Source organism: Pelmatolapia mariae, linkage group LG1 (assembly GCF_036321145.2).
Source record: "Pelmatolapia mariae isolate MD_Pm_ZW linkage group LG1, Pm_UMD_F_2, whole genome shotgun sequence".
NCBI classification, from domain to species: domain Eukaryota; kingdom Metazoa; phylum Chordata; class Actinopteri; order Cichliformes; family Cichlidae; genus Pelmatolapia; species Pelmatolapia mariae.
Window position 1 is genome coordinate 34472251 of NC_086227.1, and position 25545 is coordinate 34497795.

The 25545-nt window shown below is 39.6% G+C and overlaps 1 protein-coding gene across 3 annotated transcripts in view; it reads right to left on the reverse strand.

Moving 5' to 3' along the window:
• The window catches only part of ntrk3b (neurotrophic tyrosine kinase, receptor, type 3b), a 209748-nt gene that overhangs the window by 21385 nt on the left and 162818 nt on the right, over positions 1-25545 (reverse strand). For all 3 annotated transcript variants that reach the window (XM_063479739.1, XM_063479731.1, XM_063479725.1), the window contains 4 exons: positions 25227-25415; positions 7869-7999; positions 3188-3360; positions 1057-1300 (listed from right to left, as the gene is read on the reverse strand). In XM_063479739.1, coding sequence (XP_063335809.1) covers positions 1057-1300; positions 3188-3360; positions 7869-7999; positions 25227-25415 — 737 coding nt within the window. The remainder of the gene's footprint in view (positions 1-1056; positions 1301-3187; positions 3361-7868; positions 8000-25226; positions 25416-25545) is intronic.

The following is a 25545-nucleotide window of genomic DNA, read 5'->3' on the forward strand; positions in this document are numbered from 1 at the left end:
AAACTATATCACTGAATATTAGAGAAGTCTTTAATATTCTAAAGATTAAGTAGCTTCATGTGCACAAAAACATCAAATATGCTTTAAAATGACTGAGTTTGAAGTCACACTTGAAATGAAAACATATATGTTTGTGTTTTAAATTTTACAGTGGTTTTCTCAACACTTTTCCTCAGCTCAACTTTATGAAACCCTTTTGCCCAATGAGAGCCCAGACATTGAAAAGTACACACAGAATCTGGCAATAATTACTTCATAAGAAGAACAAATAATCTTAATCATTCTTATGTCCGTTACAAGGATTGTGGATGGACATGGACCCATGCACCAACTGCTAAAAGCATCTCCCCTCAAATTTCCTCAGACATTATTTCATGCGTGCAGAGCTGCTTACCCAGCAGCAAGTACTTCATAACTGCTGGCGTTGCCCCAAGCAATGTCCGAACTGTTCCCAGCTGTCACGCTGGGAAAACAGAATCAGGCGCACCTAAAGTCATTTCACAGGCCCAGGCTTTTTAAAGCAGCCAGATCTGTAGCAGCCATCACTCCACATATTTGTTCAGCAAAAATGCTAAATTCTTCAGCAAAGTAGTTGCCGCCTGGCATTCATCGTCGCTAATCGTGTTAAACAGTAGAGAAGACATGAATTGGACGCTATATAAACAAGCCTTTAAGCATTAGGCTAGAGGCTCAGCAGGCTCATCTCATCTCCTACCATGCTGCTAAACAGCTCCATCCTTGCCTGCATGTATAGCTGGCTGTGCAGTCCTGGGGCTGTATTATGGATGGGAGAGCTGATAACTCTCCTCAGAAAAGAAAAATTAAATAAAATGACGCAGCAGAGTAACACCTTTCACCCATTAGAAATATGTTTCTTACTAAGAGCTACAAAGGCTTTATTACAAGACAACAGAGAGAAGAGGCCAAATGAATATGGCAGAATTGTCTGAGGTGTGGAAAAAGTTGAAATCGTTTCGGCCTCACTCACGCTTGCACACAGCTTTTTCTTTTAATCAAAAATAACAAGCGAACCAAACAATACCGGCTGAAGCTTACCCTGTAGTAGTCACTGCTGTAGATGTCCCTGGACATGCCGAAGTCTCCAATCTTCACCAGCAGGCCGTTGCCCACCAGGCAGTTGCGGGTAGCCAGATCTCTGTGCACAAAGTGCTGGGAGGCCAGGTAAACCATGCCTGAGGCAATCTGGGTGGCAATGTGCAGCATCTGGGAAAGGCCCAGCTCTCCGTTGGACTGCAGTGGCTGGCCATCTACCAGGATCATGGCATCTGGGCCGTGGGCTCTGTATTACAAAGAATAGTGGATGATGATTTAATGTACGTGAATTTATATTGGTGGATTCTGGATAATGTTGACTTGAGCTCTGTGGTGTTATTAAACATTTTACAGTTAGACTTGAATTATCATGTTGCGTCCAGTCAAATTTGAAGGATGCAATTAAGACCATAAACTCATCAGGAAGGTGTTTACTGAGCACAGATTAAGGCAGCTGAGGGGTTGTTTTCTCACAGACTTGTATACAACCAGACTTCTTTTTGCTCCAGAGGAGCCACCCCCTGCTGGCCATTTGAAAGAATGCAGGTTTAAAGCACTACAGTCTAGTGCCCAAGCGAGGCTCCAGCCTTGTCTTATAAAACCAACTTTCATTATTATTTATTAGAAAGTGAACTCTGTTATTTCTTCTCTCCTACTGTAAGTTTCATAGCTACACTTTAATTACTGGCTATAGGACCCTTTAGAGAACATTCTACATGTTGAACGAGCCTGGCCCTTTAAGAAGCAATCCAAAGCTCCTTATACTTCTAATAAACCCTTATCCTGGCAATATATGTGCCTCTTTGTACCTATTGAGGATAATTACCATAATAAAGGGAGACTGTTAGAAATATTAACAAATGAACTATACTCTGCAAGCACTGCTTTACTGGCAGCGATAAACTCTTATGTGTCTGTTGTTCTTAATTCTGTGGTCGTAAGCTGTGAGCTTAGAGATTTTTTTTCTTTGGCAAAAGTTTCATGTAGGCCAACTTGTCAGGAATTTTAACCAAGTCTCTGGATTTTCATCACAGGACTGTACATTTACCAGAACAGGTTGACTGCAGGTTTCTGGGTAACGATGAAGAACTCATTTCCTGTGAAGACTTCCTGCTGTTCTCATCACCTTCTCGTCACTGTGATTACAGACCAGGTGTCATGCAGGGAGGACTACCGCTCTCTCACTCTCTCGGGCTGTTTTTCCATCCCCAAGTCAGAATTTTATTGCAGCTCAATTTTCCTCTTGTTTTTAGTGTGTCTGTTATAATTTCACTCGGCTGTTGGAGGATTAGTAGTACTTTTTCTTTTGCCTTTCCCCTTCTTATTATACTTCACAGACATACAGTAATAGGTGAATAAGAGCAGGGTGCCCTGCTGCTTATCTGAAGGTTGAGTTTGGACCTGCACGTTAGATCTTCTATTCACTCCTATTGATTCCCTGCACATCTCATCTCTTAAATGTGACCAACAGGACCAACAGACCAAGAATCAGCTACGTCTTGCACCTTGCATGAAAGAATTTCATCATTCGCGACATTGCCTTTCATTTCAGGAATGATTTCCCAACAGAAAGTCTTCACGCACTCTTGAATGCACACAGACATTCACACTCACACTCCATCGTAACATGTCATCTTTTCAACTATTGCTGAAATTTCAAAAACAAGATCGACCACACACACACACATACACACAAACACACATGCATGTGCATACACACTGCTGCTGCTGTGTACACTCTTGAAATAGCAGACTTCTTTCCCAGATTCCTTCTTTGCACACTGACATCAGCTCCAGTGAAGCTTCCCATTACCAAAGAGCTTGTGTACCGACATCGTGTCACTTTTGTTGAAGCTTATCAGAGGTCACTTCCCTTGGTACAGTCTGACATTATGGAACAAAAGCACTAAAGCACTCGTGTTTGCTAACGCACAAAGCTGTGAAGCAAGCCGGATATTTGCGGCAGCTATTTCACAAAAGAATTTGAGGTTTTTAGTCTTACTGAAGCCTTTCATTTACTGTACGTATTGTGAATGAGCCGGTGCGTAGTTCCGACATACTCGCACATATTTGCATTGTTAAGTTAACCTCCTAATTTCAAGAAATGTTCAATTTTCAATAATAAAAAATTTACCTGAGGAATTTGTTGAGGTCTCCATGTTTCATGTATTCGAACACCATAATGAGAGGGTCTCCATCTACGCACACGCCATAAAATTTAACAATGTGGTCATGCTGCAGGTTGGTCAGCAGCTCGGCCTCTCTCTGGAAGTCCTTCCTGGCTGACAGGTTGGGATCTTTAAGAGTCTGAAAGGAGAAATAAAAAAGTCAGATTTACATATTTTGAAAACTACACTGGTTTGTTATCCAGGATCTAAAAAAAATCATGAAGTCTTCATTTACGTGCCATTGGGAAATCAATCATCCTTTGCATCCTGTTAATACTTACTATTTACTTTACCAGTGAACGGTTTCATGGTTCTGAAAACGAAAATCTGCTAAATTTGAGTGATCAATCAATAGAAAATTGCTGCTTTTCCTGGTATCAGGCACTGACAGATACATTTTTATTAACACTTTAAAATGATCTACAGTATGGTGCATTCATTGCTAAATGTTTAGCTCTGCCAGCAAAATAAGGCAACCACTTCAACAACAACATCAGAGAAAGCTTGCTTCAGCTTTTAGAGGATACAACTTTTTCTTGTCCTGATTGATTCAGATTGGCTTCTGTCTTCCAAATGAGAATCATCCACTTAGTATGCTAGACTATCTGACAGTTTTAGTCAGTCCTTAATTCACCCTCACATGCCACCATGACCTTGACAACCCAGGTTTTGAGAGAAATTGCCTGCGTGGATTACCATAAAATCTGAGGACATAAGAACCATCAAGGTTCCCAATAAAATAAATAAATAAATAATAATTATGCTAATCAGCAAGGGTTAGCGAGATAAACTCAACTAGAGAACAAGCCAAATGTTATTTTCTAGACATCAGCATGTTTTCATTTCCTTTTTCTTATGCAGCAGAAATGAAAGGCTGGAGGCTGTTAAGTTTCAATTTAACAAACAAACAAGGGCACAATGAGATGATGTGTGTAAAATACTACTAGCCCGACCTGATATAGGTGTAAAATACATGTTGAAAATATGATATTTAATCCAAGTGGTCACATGCTTCATGTATGCCAGGAGTTATTATTTGTTTCCACTGAACTTTTACTGATGCACAAATAGTTTTGTTCCTAAATACAGATGGATGGAAGTTCACTTTTTGTCACTGTTAATTTGTCACTACAGTAATTTAAGAATTTATTTGCCCACTTTAAGCGCCATACTCTTAAGCATCAGCACTGAGACGCCATAAAAGAGGATAATGCAAGGAAGCATAGCCTTTTACAACAAATTGATGTGCCTTCTATATTGGACAGAATCTTTTGTTATTATCAAGGTAAAGCTTTTGCAATGTTCCAGTATGGGTGGACAAAATGTTCAGAGAGAAAGAGGAAGACTTCAGGGGTATTCCTATAACTACAAACGGAATCTGTATTTGCCTCTGGACCATTTAGTAAGGAACATTCAGTATGAAATGTCCTTGGTTCTGTACATCCTGAGAGTCATGCAAATGGAGTAAGCATTACATACAATGGCACTTCTGAATAATATTAGTATTTTGAAAATAAAACAGAAAATTATTAATGAAGAACAAACCATGACCGGAGACAGTTGGTGTTGATGCATGTCCTGGTCTGCCTCCAACTTAAAACTTTCAGGACTTAAAGGATCTGCTGTTAATATGCTGCTGCCAGATAGCTGTACTGCTCACAATACAGCTTTCTACAAACAATTACAGCTGTCTGAGGAGTAGAGATGAACTCAATGTACACATTAATTGATCTGACTGGAAGTAAGATCAAGCAGGCAAATAAACTGAACTCATCTAAAGTCCAGCCCACATAATTTTCGAAATCTTACTTGTTTCACAAATATCAAATAAATGCAATAATATATTACTGGTGCGTCTGCTGGAGGAGAAAAAAAGACTTTTGGCAGTTCATCAGCAACAGGAAAATAGGGAGTGTTGATTATCCTAGTCTCTTTAGCATAGATTCCTGTTTTCCCAGCCTGCCGCTGACATTATTACAGATGGAATGACCTTGGCATGGAAATGCATTTACTCATATGTGCTCTTCTTGCAGTGAAATGCTAGAGGTGGTTGAGATGTACAGCAGAGTAGGTAAAATGGCCATAAAATTCTATTACCAAATCAAACCGCACTCTTAAGGAAATGTTTCTTGTCTGGGCATTCCTCCAAAACAATACCTTCAAAGTGCTCGAACACGATAAATTGAGGCAAAGCGCTGCAATGAATTTTCCCTTTGTTGACCTTTAAGAGAATTCAGAGAGCTGGTTCTTGCTTTCTCACAGGCAGGAGCATGTTCAAATGGAAATGCACATAGTATTCTGTTTTAAGGAGGTCAAGGTTTACTCACAAACTCATTTGTTAATTCTATAAGAGGGAGAAAAGAAAGTTACAGGCAGATACTCCATCACCTTCATCTGTACTATTTCACTTCTCTGTTGTCAAGGTCAGGGTGGTTTTCTCTCTCTTTCTCCCCCCTTAGGTAGTTTTGCTGAGTCCACAACCTCTTATTCACATGTTTCCCATTCAGACAACTCTTTATATTCACCCTGGGTGCTGCCAAGCACAACTTAATATTGAGCTCTGTGATGGCACACAGGGACAATGGTTTGAAATGCTTCAATCTCTTTAAAACAAATCATTAAATTCACAGGGGTATTAACTTTGCTCTGCTCGTTCTTCCATTTTGACAGACGCCGCTGGTCCCCTGACTGTTAGTAAGGCAGGTTCCAGATGGGAACAAAGACTAGAACTCCAGCAGACAGACACCAGATTCATTCTCAGCATATTCATTCGGCTTTGCCTAAGACTGTGTCAGAATATGCACCTATGCCAGGTACATGGAAACTTAGCATAAGCAATAAAGAAAAGGATAATCGTGTAACCAGCACTCACAGTAAAGATAGTGACTTCCTTAGAGGAACTGCTGTGTGCTGTACCTGGTGTCATGTTTGTAATATAAGGAAAATAAACAGTTATTTTTGGTGCATTTGACTTTAACTTTGCCTGTAACTTTGCCAGAAAACTGGTGACATACAAGGAAGATAGACCACACAGTAAATAAATAGATTCCCTCTGAAACCACAACCGGGTTTAAACACTTAAAGAACTTGTTACGGTTGTGCAACCCAGGAACTCATATTCCCTAATGATATCATCAGCTATCCTACTTTCTGAGTACCGATATCAAGGTTCTTACCGGAATGGTGTCCACTATGGCTGTGTAATTAAGTGCAGTCAGTTTGTGCACTGGACTGTGATACACCATATGGACAAAAGTAGTGGGTCACCTACAGTTTACACCTACAGGAGCTGCTTGATCATTCCATGAACCATCACAGTGCACAGATTTTGTGCTGATGTTAATGCCAGAGGAGGCTTGGAATTCTGCAGTTAGTGAGTCAGCAGAGCCTCACTGACTTTTACACACTACGTGCCTCAGCACTCGGCTATCCTGCTCTGTACAGTAAGTCTGTGCAGTCTGCCTTTCTGTGTGGCTGAGTTACTGCGGTTGCTGAACGATTCCACTTAGTAATAATACACCTTACAGCCGATGGTGAAAGAAATGTTATCAGTCACATTCAATCACATCACTTGTTGCAACATTGGCATCCTGTTACTGTAACACATTCAAATTCAGTGAAAGAATGGCCCATTCTCCCACAAATGTTTTTAAAGGATTGCATGAAAGGGTGCTTTATTTTGTGCACCTGTGGCAACAGGACTGAAAAAAGAAACACCTGAATATCAAGTTTAATACTTTTGTTGATTTATTGTGTTTAGTGAGCAGCTCGCATGCTGTTGGATAAATATATTTGTTTCCATTTTGGCTTTATTTTTCTTCCCAGTGCAACAGGGAGTTGCACAGGTGAGCTTATTTAGTGAGCTTCAGAGATGCTTGTTTTCCCCCGTGAGAATGGCAGTATGAGCCCAATGCGACATCACAACTGTAGGTGTGTGCACTACACTTTGGTTGTGCATCTCTAGATTTTTGTAATTTTTATTATCATGCCATTGAAGCATCACTACAGGAGGTCAGAGTTTATCAAATGGCAAAGCAGAAGATACTGCAATAGTTTGAAAAGACGAGACTTTCTAGAGGGAACTAGAATAACTTTGTAAAGGTACCCCTGTACCAGTGCTGATGCAGGGGAATAGCAACACCCATTGTTCAGGCAAAGAGATCTGCAAGTCTTCAGTGCAGAATGGGCAATGCCGAATGGGTACGGGGCTGTGGGGACCTCACAAATAGCATAGGAAACAACCATAAACTCGGCTCAAAAGAGGTCATCATAGCCACTTGAGTTTAGAAGTCATCAGTTTTGAATTTGGGGCATTTTCCTCGCCCATTAGATTATGAAATGCAAATAAAAAACATTTTGTATTGTATTAAAAATGAAATCAGTGATGGATTACCTCATTTGAATAATTTTTACTGAGGTAGGCTCATAGAAGCTAGAGCAGTCACTATCTGGTGGCAAATGAAAATTCCACACTTGCTTTGGTTTTCACTTTCAGAAGCTACCTCCAGTCTTTTAAGTATGTTTTACACTAACCAGCAGCTGCTGAAAGGTTCATATTTACAAAAATAAGAATCTCACACAATGTTCAGCCATTACTGCAATCCTCTTTGTAACACTCAGACACACAGCTAACCACTTAAAACGTACCTTAACGGCCACCAGCATCTTGTCCTTAGTGGGACTGAGGTTGTAACATTCTGCCAAGAAGACTTTACCGAAGGCTCCCTCGCCCAGCTCTCTTTTCAGGATGATGTCTCTCCGCTTTATATGCTGGACAACTAAAACCAAACAACAAGAAGAAATAATGACAGATTAAAAAAAAACTAACTTTTTTGAGACTTTCAGTTGGACTTTCAGACATTTTTATGTGTTTAATCGCACAGAAAACGTGTTACATTGGCAGTGAAATGCTTTTATCAAATCAAAATGTTACCAGTAACTAAACTAAAAAAGAAGGAAATTGTAAGACAGAGAGGGGGAGACAGAACATAAACAGTATTACTGCACTGGAAGCTGGAAATGCAGCTATATTGCAGTATTTTAAACTCTAGACAAGATGGCAAGATTTCTACAGAAATATTCATGCTGACCCACAGGGTGGTGTTTACAAAAACTGGCACCAGATATCTTAAATCCAGTGTTTTCTGTAATGGTGAAAGCATTAAAAAATGTACTGAATATTTCAATATTTTTCTCCAAGTGTGATCCAACTCCAACAGAATGTATGACAGTGTCAAACTGCAGGGAAAAAATGTTTTATCTAACTTTGGAGCTACTTAAAGAAGAACACTTGGAGCATTACAGTTCAAGTGGTTTTAAATCTTAGAAGTGCAAATAAACTGCCAGGTGACACTGGACCTGCTGAGCTATAAATCTCTTATCTGGATTCCTCGGTTTTACTGTCGCCACTGAAACGCCACAGGAGGACATTTTCTAATGAGAACAGAATTGTAAAATTTTACTCTTTGAGGAACATAAAACAACTGGCTGAGCAGAGCGGGAGAAAGCAACGTCTTTGTCTTTTTCTGTTCTATTTTTTTCTTACCTGTAATAACTTACTTTAAAGGGATATCTTTAGAGTTACGAGGTAGTAAAGTCAGTATATTTTTCTGTCGAGTGTGTGACCTTAGATCATTTTCACCCCTTCTTGCAATTGCTTGCAATATTTGTGAACCTAGAATGGAGGCTTATTCTTCTATTGATTGGCCTGGTGGAAAATGGGTGGATCTTGACTTTTGTCCGCAAAATAACAGGCTGAATAACTCAAAAGGAGATACACGAAAAGGTAGAAATAGCACAACAGAAAGCTCTGTATGAAAGAGCTGGTGAGGCGTAGGAGTTGCTGGCTTCTGACAGACCTACTCGATGTGCCTCAGTTAGAACAAAAAATAAAAGCTTGTAGGTCTATCATGAAAACTGTGCCTATAAATCAGTACAAATACCGATCACACAGTTTCACAACAGATTTAAATATATAAAAGTACTGTATATACGTATATATATATATATATATATATATATACACACAGCATACAAGGCTGGTGGTCATAGCTTGCAGTGTACAGAATCTCTCCTTGCTATTAAATATGAATAAAGTAAAAGCTTAGCAGCAAAAACAGTACCACAGATGAATGCCCAAAAACAAAATTAGAGGTGAACACCAAAATCAGATAACAACTAACAACGTGCAAATGGTGTTTTCCAGGAATTACTATACAATATTTAAAATACTAATCAAATACCACTACCAATACTAATTGTTATGTACTAATCTTTATGTACAAATGAATGCAAGTTTTGAGTGGAATGTTGCACAAGGCTTTGCTCTGTAGACAATGAATGAATGGTTACCATAAGGCTTGTGTTTTATCTTTTACCTTCTGTAACAGAGTCTGTATATTTGCAGGTATTAACTGTCCTTGGACAGTCATGTTCCGGTATGTGCAATAATAATAGACCATGATGCTTGTGAGACTGACGCAGTATTCTCAAAGTACATTTTCAGCCTTCCTATTTATTCTTGTTAGATAAATCACAGAGTCTAATATGTCCTCAGTGGACAAGTAGACTTCCTGGAATTGAATCCACCCTCCATCTGTGTTCTTCGTTTGAATCGCACTTGATGGTTATACGGGAGAAAGTATGTCTCTGAGGACTCAATTGCACAAGGTTATATGTAAAGAAACACTTATGTCTGCAGATAAAGAATAAGCTATTGCATCTGTTCTCCTAAGACTGCTGGATCTCTTTCTGTAAATGAAGAGGTTAATTAAGTCTACAATTTCCAGAGCTCTGCCTCTTGTAGTTACTGTCCGTGGGCTGGTAAACTCGAAAACTTGTGACTTTGATGATGATACCACGAGAAATCACCACTGGTGATGTGAGGTGGTTACTGAGTTGAGGCGATTTGAGGCAGCTACCAATGGGAGTTAAGAATACTACAAACTGACATTGGTTGGGAAAATATCCAAGAGCGTCCACTATTAAATTCAAGTAAATTTTGCTTATATAGTGCCAGTCGACAATAATAGTCAATGTGAGGAACGGTATACTGTAAGGTAAAGGTAAAGTGAACATCTCACTGATCCAACAATCAGCAGCAAGGACCGACTGAGATAGAGGCGGAGTAGCTAAGGGCACACAGCCTCTTCCTGAAAGTCAACAAGACTGGAGAAATGGTCATTGACTTTAGGAAGGCATTTGCAAAGCACCACCATCTGACCATAGGGGAGGAGGCTGTGGAGAGGGTCAGCTCCATCAAGTTCCTTCTTGGTGATGACCTGACTTGATCCACCAACACCATGGCCATCATGATGAAGACAGAGTACTAGCTCCGCCCACTACAGAGGCTCTGGCACGTCAATCTAATCATCTCAGCCCTCAACACCTTATACAAGGCCACCAATGAAAGCATTCTTACCTAATGTATCCCAGTCTGATTCACGCTCTTGTGGGAGTTGCGAGAACAGTATGGAAGATTATTGGAGCCACCTTCACCTCCCTGCTAGAGACCTTCAACCAGTACCCTTACAAGTGTTCAACAGTATTTTACCTCATGCTCCGTGGAAAAGAATCCTTAACAGTTCTGGCCCTCACCCATCAGCTTTGTGTCTAAAAAATTAACTGTAACATTATATAGAATAAACTAACATAGCTGGAAAAACTGTACTGTCATATTCATATGTTGCAAAAAAAGGTGTAATGTTTGCAGGTAAGTCTTCCATACAAGCTATAGGCAAATGCTGGAGCTTGCTATCAACCAAAACTTCTTGCAGCCATTTGCGAACCAGTCAGAGAAGATACAGTGTCTCCTTGAGATTGGTGGCTTCCAGATGGTCTCTACCCCTGTATGTCTTGGACCTTACCAGAACGGTTTTAAGCTTACATCAACTGTTTTTTTTTTGTTTTTTGTTTTTTTTTTAAGACAAAGGCTACGTCCACACATATAGGGGTATTTTTGAAAACGCAGCTTTTTCTATGCGTTTGGGCCTTTCATCCACACGTAAACGGCGTTTTGGGTCACTGAAAACAGAGATTTTGAAAAAATTCTGCCAGGGTGAAGATTTTCGAAAACTATTTTTGCGTTTAGGTGTGGACGAGGAAAATAGAGATTGAGTGACGCAACGTCAAAGGTGTGCGCCGTTTTTGACGTCATGCTGTTAGTGTTTTTTCTACAACGGTGGATATCGACAAAATACTGTTGCTGTTAATCTTACTATCTGCAGTTTTTACATGCTGACATATGCACATGCAGTTACTGTGCCTCCATTTAGAAAGACAGAGGCGTCAGAGTGAACTTCGGACGTGGCTACATTCCACACAATCACTCTGACAACCCAAATCCCTATGTTGGTTTTGAATAACATTTGAAATGATGAAGGCACTTGAAAATGGCACTTGAACACTAATACAAAATTATTTTAAATAAATAAATTTTAAACTTTTCCGAAGTACTTAAGGTTTTGTGAGGGCACAAAACCCTGTTTAGTGTTTCCCTCCCAGGCTTCTAGACTTCTGATTTGCCAACATTTCTACACGGTTAGGATTTGGCATGTTCTTGACAGTGTTTGACTTTGCTTTTTAATGTGTGGACGGGATTTAAAAAAAAAAAACAAAAACAAAAAATCTCAGTTTTCAAAAACACCCATGTAAGTGTGGACGTAGCCAAAATACTGTAGGCTACCACCAAAACTCTTCCAAGCATTGTTCTTCCTGACTTTAAACTCTAAAAGCTCAGTTCAATATTCATACTCTACATTCAAGGATCCCAATTATGTAGCTTAATTTACTACTTATGAAAGAAAGTTAATAGGAAGCAGTGGCTAAAGGTAGTTCTCACAGCATAGGGCTATTATATTTCTAGAACATACAAGAGTACTTACCTCTGCAGGACCACAAAGCTAACATTGCATAGTTAGATTTATACCAAGTTATTACAGTTCATTTTCTTCCCATGTTCAAACAAATTTCAAATAAAAAGAGAGCCTTATCACAATGTAGCTTTGCCCAAAAGGAGTTCACCAGATGCTTCACCAGTTCTCTCAAATATTTTCTCATTCAAAGACACAGATTACTAGCTTAGTCTGACCGTTCCTCTGGGTTTCTTTTTTCTCCATAACCATCTGGCCATGAACATCTTGTGTAGGTGATTCATAAAAAAAGTCACCTGCTCCTCTGGTGTTTCCATCAGTTGGTATCATAACTACTATTTTGGAAATCGCTGTTAAATAAGAAGAAATGTCCCAGTTTTAAAGTAGATCAGAACAGAAGTGTGTGCAGAAACTGGCAGCCAGTTTGCAGGGTGAGAGCCCCACTAGGGACACCAACACATCACTGCTGTCACTGCCTCACCCTGTAAAAAGCTGCTTTCCAAGAGTGGAGAAAAACATCCTGAAGTCGATACACATACATTTTAATTCAAAATGTATTTTGACGGGATTTGATAGGCCAAATGTCTCTGACACTTTACCATCTGATAAAGGTCTGAAGGGTTTCTCAACTCACCCCACATGTATTTCCCACTGATTCATATCCCTCTTTCTCCCTTCCGCTTTTATTAAAGGAGTTATATATGGCATTCAGGTGCACAAGCATGTCAGACTAAAACAAGAAGAAAAAAATCAGAGCCAGAGAGGTCTTAGACCCTTTTAGCAGTTCATTGGGGCCATATTAGAAAAGCCAGACCAATGGAAAGGTAGGAAAAGGTAGATTATATTTTTGGCTCCAGAAATGCACTTGCGTAAATATCATAAATATCACAGAACCTTTAAGCATTATAAAAACTGCTCGTCTTATACCTAATATTCATTTTTCTTTTACTTGCACTCTCCGTCAGACAGGATCATTCGAGGATCAGTGTTGGCTTTACTACCAGATGCCTGTCACATTGCCACCATCATCCAGTTATTGAAGCTTATTCTCTTGTTGCACCCGTCATTAAGCTTCTTTGGATGAGGTAGTTGGTGAAATGCCATAAATGTAAAAATTTGAAGGTTGTCATCAATCAGCAGGTGTAGGCTTAGAAAGTTTTTTAACCACATAATACCAGACTAAAATAGTCTCCCTCGTCTTCCTTCTTAAAGCAGCTTTTACAGTGGATGTATACACTGAAGACTGTGTTAGATTGTTACTGTATCTTTTTATTTATTTTATCACTTGCTGTGATGTGAGATGATAAATAATATCTCACATGTGTAAACTGGAAACATTTTCATATTATTTTATCGGTTTTATCACAAGTAAACCAGAGCTCATTAATTGTCAAACTAACAACTGTTTTACCAAGTCATGCGTCTAAAGCTGCTTAAAATCATTGGGTTGTTATATTTTGCTAGAATGAACTGAAAATGTGCCACAATGTATCAATAAAAAACAAATAAAGAAACACAAAGAAAAAGAAAGACTTTCCAATTCCCTGACAAGCACTGCCGTCTTTGTAAAACTGGCACCTTTGCCTCCTGATTTGGTAACTTTTTCAACTGATTCAAAGACCTTTAAGAACAAAGAAAATGGTACCATAAACAGGCCTACTCAAACAAATATAATCCTTTCAATGAAATAGGATGATACTCAAATATACTTTTATGTAAAGTGATGATCTGGTCATACGCACTATAACCCTTGTTTCACATAAACCCTTTCACATAAACATAAACCGTTGAACCAATTAGAATCTTCCCTAATCACATGAGCCAAGGTGTGAAAACGGGTGTAGGTCACAATCAGCCAAGGTTTCGGGTGAGCTCATTGGGAAACCTAGCCCCACCCTATCACGTGATTTCCTGAGGTCAGATGGTCCAGGATGTGAGTGGATGTTGAGGATATGGCATCCCCTGGGTATAGGCAATGATATGTAGGGCGGTGATTTTGTCCTGTTTTCACACCTTGGCTCATGTGATTAGGTAGAGGATCATTAGGGGGTCCTTTTGTCCCTCTTGGGGGTATACTCCCACAGGGCTTAAATCTGGGACTCTCCACCATTTGACCCTAGAACTGAAGACGCTTCTTGGATGAGAGGTGAAACGTCTTCAAGCAACTTAAAGAAGTCCAGACGCTTTTCTTTCTAAGCTCCTTAGACTACGATGACCTGGATGACTGAGAAGCTTCACAGATGTTTCACCATCTTGTCCCAGTTTGCATTTAACCCTCAACTGATTTAAAAATATATCTTGAGCAGCTATTAACGTTACAAGTAAGCTTATTATATAATTACATTTGGGGAAATACTTATTTAAACCCTTTCTGAATTTGTAAGATTGCCCACTTATAAAGAAATGAATTTTCTTATTTTTATAGGAGCAATGGCCTACAAGACCATCGGCAAGAAGCCAGATGATAAACTGACAATTATGTGGAAATGAAAAAAATGACCATCAATAGCTCTGAGTCTGGAGTGCCATCCAAGATCTTGCCTCATGGGAAAAGGATAACCATTACATTACATTACAAATTTGGTGGATCAACAAAAAACTACACAGGAAGAGCTTGTTAATGATCTGAAAGCAACTAGGACCACAGTCAATAACAGCAAAGTCCCCTGCCTGTGTTAAATTTGGTAGTGAACATCTAAATGATTCAGAGACAGCTTAGGAGAAAGTGCTGTGGTCAGATGAACTCAAACTCTCTAGCATCAGCTTGATCCCCAAAGTCAAGCATGGAGGTGGACGCATTATGCTTTCGAGCTGTTGGACCAAATTCTCTCCTGAGATGTGAGCAAACTTGGTGACCCATCCATTCATCCAAGCTCTTCCACTTATCCTTATCAGGGTTGCGGGGAGGCTGGAGCCTATCCAAGCTACGACCTGGACAGGTAGCTAATCTGACGCAAGTATAACATAGAGAGGCAGACAACCATTTTCACTCACATTCACAATTTAGAATTTGGAATCACCAGTTAATCTAATCCGGATAAGCCACAGTACCTGGAGAAAACCCACGCAAACATGCACACAGAAAGGTCCTGGCCAGATGTGGAGTCGAATCGAGTACCTTCTTGCTGTTCCTCTTACCTTACTGCTGTGCTTGCAAGCAAGGGTTTTTAGTAATTACTAAGTTATGCCTTGGTGGAGTCTTACATACAAATCTGTGGGTTTTTTTGTTTTTTTTTTCTGTAAACTGTAATGTGATTTTTCTGCAAATTACCAAAAAAAATAGAGTCTGTTCATTTCTTTGCAAGTAAACCAGCTTAAAAATAATGAAGGGGGTCAAATAATTTTTTACTCCCACCACACATTTGTAATAAGGACCTGAGGAAAAATGCATCTATGTGAACATAGAGCAAGGGTTCCATATTATCAGGTACTGAATGTAATTCCACTTCTGGGAGTATGTGCATAAGCTCCTTACTATTAGTTTTGTGGGCTGGCAAGAGGAGTCCTGATTTTAGTCTGTGATGTGCCACTTGTTGGCTTCATGTCTGCTGCCTGCAGACACTTGATGCACAATTTTTCCTTAAAAACATATCAAGAACTGTCAAACAATAGAAAATTGTAAGACAAATCTGCATAATAACTACATATCTACATAAAAAGTCCTAAAAGCTCCTCAGATTTCAATTATTTCCCTTTTGTGTGCTCTCAAAGTACCATGGTCCTTTGATCTGATTGGTTGAAGTCAGCCTGACAATGAAAGATAGCTCATCCAATCATGTGCCAATAATATTTTGAATTGCCTGCCCTTTTCTGAGCACTTACCAGGAATTACTTCCCAAATTGTCCCATGTAATAAATAATGCGGAATTGCAGATTAAGAGCAAAGCTTATGGTGTTTTTAAAATGTACCCAATCATCAGTGTTTATAGTAAAATCTGAGCCGACAGAGGAAGTAAACAAGTTTTCAATTGTGTGGCAACATTTGCTTCTATCCTAAACAACTGAAGTTCCTGGAGACAATTTGGCTTCAAATTTAAAAAGACACGGATCTGTTACATGTTGAAAATATAGCCAACAAAATCGTTTTAAAACTAAGTTAATTCAATCAGCTCTTTGTTTTTTGTTAAGTTTTACTTTTAGAACTTCCTGAAAGTATTTTTTGTTAAAATATGTCGAATTTGACCAATTACAATGTGTGAAATCACAGGCGGTGGGTTTACTGAAGTATAATCATGAACTTGTAGTAATGAAGTAATGATGGTAATGCTTTTATTTAATGCTCAGTAATCCACATTGGGGAGTGTAGACAAAAACATCATTTTTAAAAACCGTTTTCAAACAAGTGACACGACACACTAGTAGTTAAATACTGATGCAGATCTCACACATAGTAAACTTTTAAAATTTTAAAAATGTCAGCAAGTTCGAAAACAAATGTAGTCTTGAGCCATAAGAGCTGATGATCAGGATGAAGAAGTCAAATAAGTTTCTTGGAGTCTAGTGGATCATCTTCTTCTTTCATCTGCTCCCTTTAGGGCAGCGGTCCCAACCCCTGGGCCACGGACTGGTACTGGTACGTGAGTCACTTGGTACCGGGCCGGGAGAGTTGAGGCTCGGGTGTGAAATTTATGGTTTTCAGGGTTTTTAATGTTAACTCGGTTTCCCTGGGTCTTTTCCCGTGTTGTAGATGTGTGTCTTATTTTGAAAGAAATATTTACGTATTAGAATAGAATAGAATAGAATAGAATAGAATAGCTCTTTATTGTCATTGTTACAAAAACAATGAAAGGCAGTTTGGCATCTCTCCATGTATTTACACAATAACACAGACAAATTTATATTTACGCCTTGAGGTGACTGTTGTTGTGATTTGGCGCTATATAAATAAAATTGAATTGAATTTACGTATTACCATAGCGACCAGAGCGAATTAACGGGCAGAAAGTAGAATGTTACTCTCAATGTTACTCTCAATGTTATTGGCGCATTTCAGGAGGATGCTGCTAATAAAGTTACACAATTACACAGTGAATGTAATTGTGTAACTTTTACACAATTAAAAGTTGTGTAAACTTTTAATTTTGTAAATATTTATTATTATATTTACAAAATAACACAGTTTTTCTCTTGGTAGTATCATTTTATTTTGTTGTATTTATCCGCGACACCTTAAAGGCCGGTCCGTGAAAATATTGTCTGACATTAAACCGGTCCATGGCACAAAAAAAGGTTGGGGACTGTTGCTTTAGGGGTTTCCATAGTGAGTCATCTGCCTCTATCTCACCATACCAAATAATGGTATGTAATTGATGGAGGTCTCTTTCAATATAATTGTTATTATTTTGTGTTTAACTTAATTTTAAAATAATAACTTTTCACATTTGTACACACTTGTAACTGAACTGTGATAACTGACTGTGTACAAAACTGCACAAATTAATAAAGTAAATACTACAACACCTCATTTGTATAGGTTGACCCTGCTTCCTTATTTCCTGGGTCTGAATATTTCATCTGGTTTGTTTTGCTCAGCCGCTAAATAGCTACCAGCCACCTCATTCCTCTCCACTGATGGGAATGAAGGCGCTATTATGGAGTGCACCTATTGACAGTGGCGAGGACAAGTTACTTTAACCTTCAGTTTCCTCTGCAGGCGGACTCGGGCTGCATCCTGCAGCCTATTTACCCAGAGTGGCACGCTGAAAAGCCCTGAGATTAAATCTCCATCCTGCAGCTCAGCATCATTCATTTGTCCTGGCTCACCTGAGGCCTCAGCGCCAGCAAACATTCTCCCTGGAGGCCGAGAGGCAATGCAGCGCTGAGATTTACTCAGCTAGTCAGGTCAGGCTGCTGGAGGAGCACAGATGTTTGGAGGGCTTTGTTCTGTACCCACATGTGTGTCTGTGTGCATGCATGCATTTCACCATAGCTACCTGCCAACTTTCTCCAGTGTCAGTACATGCGTGTGCGCGCGTGTGTGTGTGTGTGCTTGTCTCCAACTGCCAACATTGTGCACTGACGTGGCTGTTTATGCCTCACAGGTGTGTGTGACAGAGAGACTGAGTATTTCTTTGTATCTCACTAGCGTCCCTGAGTGTGCGGTGGGTTGATCAGTGTGCATCTACTGGACATTGACAATCTATCCTCTGCAGAGTGACTGCTTCTAATATTGAGAAGTGGTGGCCTAATTAAAAATGCTAAGAACGTCCACACAAATTCTCATTTCGGGCATCAGCTTTACATTCATTTATTTTGTCCATAAAGCTACTTTTAAGGAGTTTTTGCCACTCATAAAAACTTTTTCTTATAGAAAACTAAATGGGAACTATAATAGAGTTCAACCACTATTAATTTAAATTTAAATTCAAATGTATAAAAAGCAAATGTTTTACGATATTCTGATAAGTACTGCAGTCCAAATCATCAGCATAAAAAACAAATATTATCACAAATACACTCACTTGGAAAAAAATCCCCCTCTGTTCATTTAATGCCCTCCGAGATTTTATCACAATATAAATATAGAGATCATTTCACTGAAACCACTGTAATTTACCTGTAGTTTAGCCTGCCTACAAAAAGTGCACCACAGGATGTGAACAGTCAGAAGAGAGGCACTCATCCAGCAGCTAATAGCATACAAAAAGCTCACGCCATTAAATTCACTGCAGCATAGGGGCTGTGTCTGCTGGCATCGTTGGGCAACAGTGACATGAACACCCGCATTTACTGTTGACTCTCTGTGGGTATCTACTCCTAACCTGCTGTGGCTGGCTTACTGCCGGCCTATGTGTTTGCTGCTGCTGCCGCTGCTGCCTGGCATTAGTGAAAACTCTGGCTTATGTGAAATAACACCTACACATGACAAAAATAAAGAATGCATCACCCATAACATCATCCTGATGACACCAGCTTTGTTCAGAAATGATTAGAAGCAAGCCCATGGAATAAGCTGGCATTTTTTTCTTTTAAAGGTTATTTTATCATTCTTATTTTCACAGTAGCAAGGTTTTACTGGGGTACCTTTTCATTTCATTAGACATTTTTTCACATGCTCTCTTTCAAAAATGTGTTTATGTTTCATAATGCCATTTTTCCAGTGTCACTTTTATTTCTCAATGACGGTTATGAAAGAGCATAATAAAGCAGCCGCCGCCCCCTCGCCTTTTCATCCAATAGCATGTCAGCCAAGAGCACACAGGCCCCCTTGAGCAGGGCTTCACTCAAAAATAACAGAAGTAGATGTGCAAAGAATGAAAGACCTCCATACACCTGGCTAATTGCTGTGGAAAGTGGCCAAGAGTGATGGGAATTTTTGGGCTATTTGACAAATACTTTGGATTGAATCATATCAAATACTGGCAAGATCACTGCTAGCCTAGTTTCACTGGAACCTAGGAACTGTTTTTGGTGTGGCAGCAGGTGCTGAGCTTGCTGAAGACAGGCTTTCAATGTGACTGGATGAAAAATCGATAAAACTAGGGGACTGAGACTGGATCTTGGCATATTAATCAAAATTAGAAGATAGCAAATAAAACGAAACCAACCACAAAATGCCTCCAACCTGCAATTCCTCATGTGGCCACATGAGGCTGGCTCAAAAACTGAGTGAACCCCCACAGAAATGAAAATGTTTTCTCGATGGCTGATTTCTCCTTGCATAACAACTAATGGAGTGTGAATCTGTTATAACTTAGTCATTCAAATCTTTTTAAGGGCTACAGTTTGCATTACTTGTCGTGAGTGACAGGTGGATGGCAACACAGGTAGCTTTAGCTAATAGTTGATTCAAGTCACTTAGCCGGACCTCTCGACTCCTTGGAGATCGAGCATTTTAATGGCATTAAATGACAAAAAATATGGATTGCTGTGTAGTTAAATGCAGTTAGCAAGAGCCTGTCCATGCTCCACCTTTGCTGAATGACACATTTTCTATGTGTGTGTGCCATTGTGTGTATGTATCTGTGCATATGTGTATATCTATGCTAAATTTAGTGTTTTAAACCTGGCTTTAGTAACCATGCTGTTATTCAATAGCCATCTTTTATGTAATCTTTTCTCATATTGTGCTGTCACTCTTCTAGCTACTGTGGTTGTTTCTGTGCTGCGTGAACCACAGAACATGCTCACACACTCACAGGCTAAGTGTGATACTGTAGGAGTTGTTGAGTTTTATTAAAAAGCAGGAAAAAGAAACACAGTGAAGCTGGACATTGGTGACAATGGTCCTCTCCAGTGTTTTTATACAATATGGCCAGAATGAAATAAAAATGAATCCTAATTTAACTCATATATGAAAATACAGTCACAAAAGAAGGAAATGGCTGTTGTTTGCAGGCATCACACAATTAACTCAAATTCTTATTTATATACTAATAGATATACTGCATATATTTACATATTTAATATTTAACAGTGGCACCATACTATAACGCTTATTCTGATTGATTTCCTTTTGACAATAACTTCTCCCTAAGCACAGTCTTATTGTTATTGCTGAATTAAACGTTACGCTTTAAGCACTTAAGCACTAAGTTCTTAACACTTGCGGCTCATGGGAATTTCTTTAAAAGTCTTGACTAGTTATAGTTGACATCCTGAAGGAGATGAGGCATGTTACCCACCCTTAGCTGTTAGTCCCCATAGATACAGTATAAATTGTGTTTGTATTATAAAAGCAGAAAAGCGCGTTTATGTAACTTTGCTTGGGAAAATTGGTGTTATTTAGATTTGTATTATTCTGTAGCTGAAATGCTGTGGGCTGGGTCCTCTGTGATGAGAATTAATTATTCATTATGGTGCTGACCTGTCAACACTAACAAGAATGTGTTATTTAAATTCAAATGCACAGCTGTATGTTCCTGTGTTAATACAGAAAACAAATCAGTCTTGGTGTAGTTTAAATATTCTCACACTCCAGTATATGTCACAAGTTATAATGCTGCGAGCAATTCATTTCAATTTATAATAACAGGAGTCAAGAAAAATGGATAAATATTTCTGTATTTTAAGTGTTTTTTAGATTTCTTTCTGGTTTTCTCAATCAAAAACACAACCTTTTGAGATCTTCAGCAAATCTACTTGTAGGTTTTTGTCTTTCAGGAGACAGTTTTCACTCAATTCTATCAGATATGAAGAAGCATCATTTCAGATCTTGTTCAGCAAAGAAGTCTGAATTTTTCTCCTTCCAGGTTGAAGCTGAAAGGAAATCATCTTGAACTTTTTTTTTTTGGGTAACAAACTTAAATAGGTTGTTTGAATTCACAACTGTCTAGCCTGTGGGTCTGTTCTGTTTCAAACTATAATTCATAGAATTGCAGCCTTGGAACATGATAACTGCCTTTCAATCAATCTGCGCTGCATTTCCATTCATTTGCTTAGCTTTCAAGTTGCCAAATTAGTCACTCTTTGTCCCTGCTGGAAACATTTTGATCTTCAAAAACAGCACCTTGAGCATTACTTTGTCTCTGCTGCACAAAAGTAGAGGGGGCAGAGTGAGGGTTTGTCCGAAACTTGCCCAGAAGTACTATCCCTAATAACATGGTTATAATGAAAGGCTATATGCTATACTCCAACATCAAAAGCTATTGTCTAATTTTGGCCAGCGGGATGTGACAAATCCGTAATTAAAATAGCAAGCTCGGTGATAAAACAAAGCCACTTGCTGGGAGACAGCGGATCTGGATAGATATAGATCTGTCATTAGGCTAAAGAATTGTCCTTTGCCTTTCCTGCCTTTATCTCCCTAATGCGGCTACATTTCCCTAGGATTGGTCTTTTTCAGTGGAAAACCCCCCCAAAAAAAGCTCATCTCAACAAACGTCATCATCAGTCACGGCTTGCGCGTTTATCACAGCAAAACTAGAGGCCACCAGTTCAACTGAAATATGAACCAATTGCATGAAGCTGCAGCGTGTTTCTAAATTGGTGTGAGAATGACAGCTGTGTTTTCCAGCCTGTTTAATTCTACATGTGTACAGGTTGACGGTTCAACTAGAGGGCAACTATAATGTGATGAAGTTAATGTTCACTTTTCAAATTCTCTCCCGCAGCGAGGGACTGACTGCAGCACTGATCTCAGGTGGCACAGCCTAAACAGCCAAGATACGGTGCGCTCTATTTGGTGTGACTGGAACTATTTAACCATTGGTGCCAATATTTATATTCTTTTGGCAGGTTTGACTTGTAGATCAAACACTCATGAATAATACATTTGGTAAGGGCACACTGGAATCATTGGTGCAAGCTTTGCAGCAGGCAGTTTCCCTTCAATGCAGCTGTTTTAACAGGAGCCAGAATGGCACGCAGCAGCCAGAACAACAGCTAAATACGGTTCCTCCCCCTCATTGTTATCGCTGGAGCTGATTTCAAAATGCACACAGCATGACAGCAAGGGACACCATAAATCACCCAGAGGTAGCAGAAGCAGGCTGGGACTGACCAGCACATTAGTGTACTCTTGATGGGCACAGGTAAGGAGAAGTATGGGTGTGTTAAATTTATGTATGTGTTAGGTAGCGTCTCTATTGCTAGACTGAACTATGGACGTATGTGTGTGTATGTGTGAAAGACAGAAAGAGAGAGAGAGAGACAGAGACACCCAGGCAGCAAGCTATTCTCCTGGATAAGAAGCTTTCAAGTAAATGAATGAATACATTATGGATTAGTGGCCGAGTACCAGAAAGCAGCCATGCTATATCTGAGCTGAGTGCAGCTCTTGTGTTGGCAAGTGAAGGTGCAAAACAATAAGTCGGTAGAAGGCCAGGTAGACAATTTGGACCTGGGAGGCCCTTGGGGGCACCTAAGGGACCCTTGACTCGGGATGCTTATCAATCATCAATTATACAGATGAAAGTAGAAAACTAAGGTGACATGCGGCAAATTCCTGGTACATAAAAGCCACACTAGGAGTATGCCTACATTCAGATCCATGCATTAATTTTCACTCCCATAGACCTACACACACACTAGCTGCAAATATAGACATGGATACACAGAGACATTTCCCCTCCCTGTGTCCTCAGGGTAAAGAATGCATTCATATTCAGCGAATGATCGGCGGAGGCAGAAACCGTTCGGATCCATTTTGTTTTTGTAGCCGATGGCAGGAAGCAGCGGCCATTATGACCTTGTGATGAATTCAGGGTTCATTTCCTACAGTTTCTTTTCTTTTTTTTTAAACGCATGCACACAGAATTAAATTTTAATAAAGAAAAGAAAAAAAGAACAAAGGGAACTGCATACTGAGAGGAAGAACATTTAGTAAAGACTAAGTCGAAGCTGTCATGGCGCTCATTCATGGTGTGACTTTCAATTCCAGGTGCACGGTGATTGAGAGAAAGTTTCATTTGTGCCCACTGTCATTTATTCATTAGCTCCCGATCAGCTCTCCTGTGCAAGGCGTGAGATGTTATAAATCAGTCACTGGCTAGACATTAACAATTCATGCAATTCATAATACATAAGACCAGTCATTTATTTATCACCTCTAAATGGGATTTCCTTCATTCTCATTGGCTGCAAGTCAGAAGTCAACTTCTGTTAGCCTGTCCAGCAGCCATTTTGAACCAAGTTGTAAATGACGTAAATCTGTGCTGAACAGGACTGTCAGACAGGAAGAGTTCCTGCTTCCTAACTAAATCTGGTTGGTTTGACTGGTATCATTTCAAATAAAAGCAGCAGGCGTTAGGCTGAGGCTCACTGCTAGCACAGTAGTTTTCTGCTGATTCTCTTGAGCAGTCAATGTAATTGTGAGTAATTAGGCCTTAAAGTACTGTTGTCTTTCTCCAACCTGGAACATGACTCCCGAGGGAAAGCGTGTGATATTTTTTTTTCGGGGTATTGGAACGGCAGTCACTGATATACAGAAGGAGGGTTTTGCTAAACAGGCCCTATATGAAAAGCCTGGCACCATGCCACCTGATGCAAACACCATATGATCATACCGACTCTCTAGATGAGTCTAAATTATACCTTTGCCCCGAGGGCCTCAGCAATTCTCATTGAAAAGATACACAGCTAATTATAATGGAGGTACAACAGCCTCATAGAGCCTCATAAAGACGTGGTGTTTGATATCTGGCTCTCTGACCAGATGCTGCACTTTTCTTTACACTACATAACATGCTGTGGCACTCTGTCTGCTTCATACGTGCCCTGCAGTTTTAGTTTAATTAGCCAGATCCTAGAAAAACGCTGCAATATAATGTGTAATAATAGTAGCCGATAGTAATGAGGGATAGTACTATGATAGAGAAATATGCCAAAATGATGTTTCTTACTCAGAGAAGCAAAGAACCTTAACCCACATGTCACCTGTGCCCACAACATGTGGGTTAAACATTGCCTATTAGAGGTGTGAACACACTGCAAATTTGGACTCACCAGTCAACCTAACATGCATATCTCTGGATTGTGGGAGCAAGCTGGAGTACAAGGAGAAACGCAACCTACGCACAGGCAGAACATGCAAACTTCACACAGAAAGGCCGCAGGTGGTCCCCAGATTCAAACCAGAACGCGTGAGGTGACAGTTTTTACCTTTGCACTACAGTGCTGCATGGTTGGCCATTTGGAACAACTATAAACATGTGCCGCATGAATCACCATAATGGTGGCCGTGTGGATGCTGTCAGCCCTTGTTTAAGGCCTGTCAGCACTAGTTTAAAAAGAATCTAAAATAAACTGCGAGACTCTAGCTGCGTATGATGTGAATTAGACCCTCACGTCCCACTTCGGTTGCCTGGTTATCTTATCTTCGGTGTGAATGCAATGCAGCTCTGTGATCTCCGATTTTTATTCTGCTTGTGATGTTATCCAAAAATCCAGCACAGTTTCTCTTTTCAATCAAACCTGCTGCTTCTGAATGAAGTGTCGGGTTAGGCTGAACATATTTAAGTATTGTGTCCTAGCCTTTTTTGGTAATTAGCCAACGCTACACATAAAAATCTCCTCAGAATGTTATAATCTTGTTCATATCTATTCCTCAATATGACTGCACTCATTCAGACTCCATGTAAAAAGTAACACTGCTTTGATGCTGATGTTGTGACTTTTACAGAAGATTGAGCAGAAGATTTTTTCAGAGGCGATACTAGCACTTTAAACTGCTGTCAGATACACTGGAAGGACTTACGGGTGGCTGGCTTGTTGCAGTTGTGTCCATGTCTAAAGTACTGAGGGTTCTCCACTACAGGAATACGAGTCATCCCTATGACAACCGCATCAGGACCCGCATCCAGAGTACAGGGGGTAATAATCCCGTGGTTGACATGGTGAAGAGGGCTAGCAGAGTCTTCCTCACCACTGATTACAGCTACTGGTCCTGGAAAGAGACAAAAGAAAAACTTATTCCAAAACGCATTTTTTAAAAAAAACTGTGAATATACTGAGAGACACAAATACAGTTTCCTAAGGTATTCTATTTAAAAAAAAAAAAAAAAAAAAAAATTCTG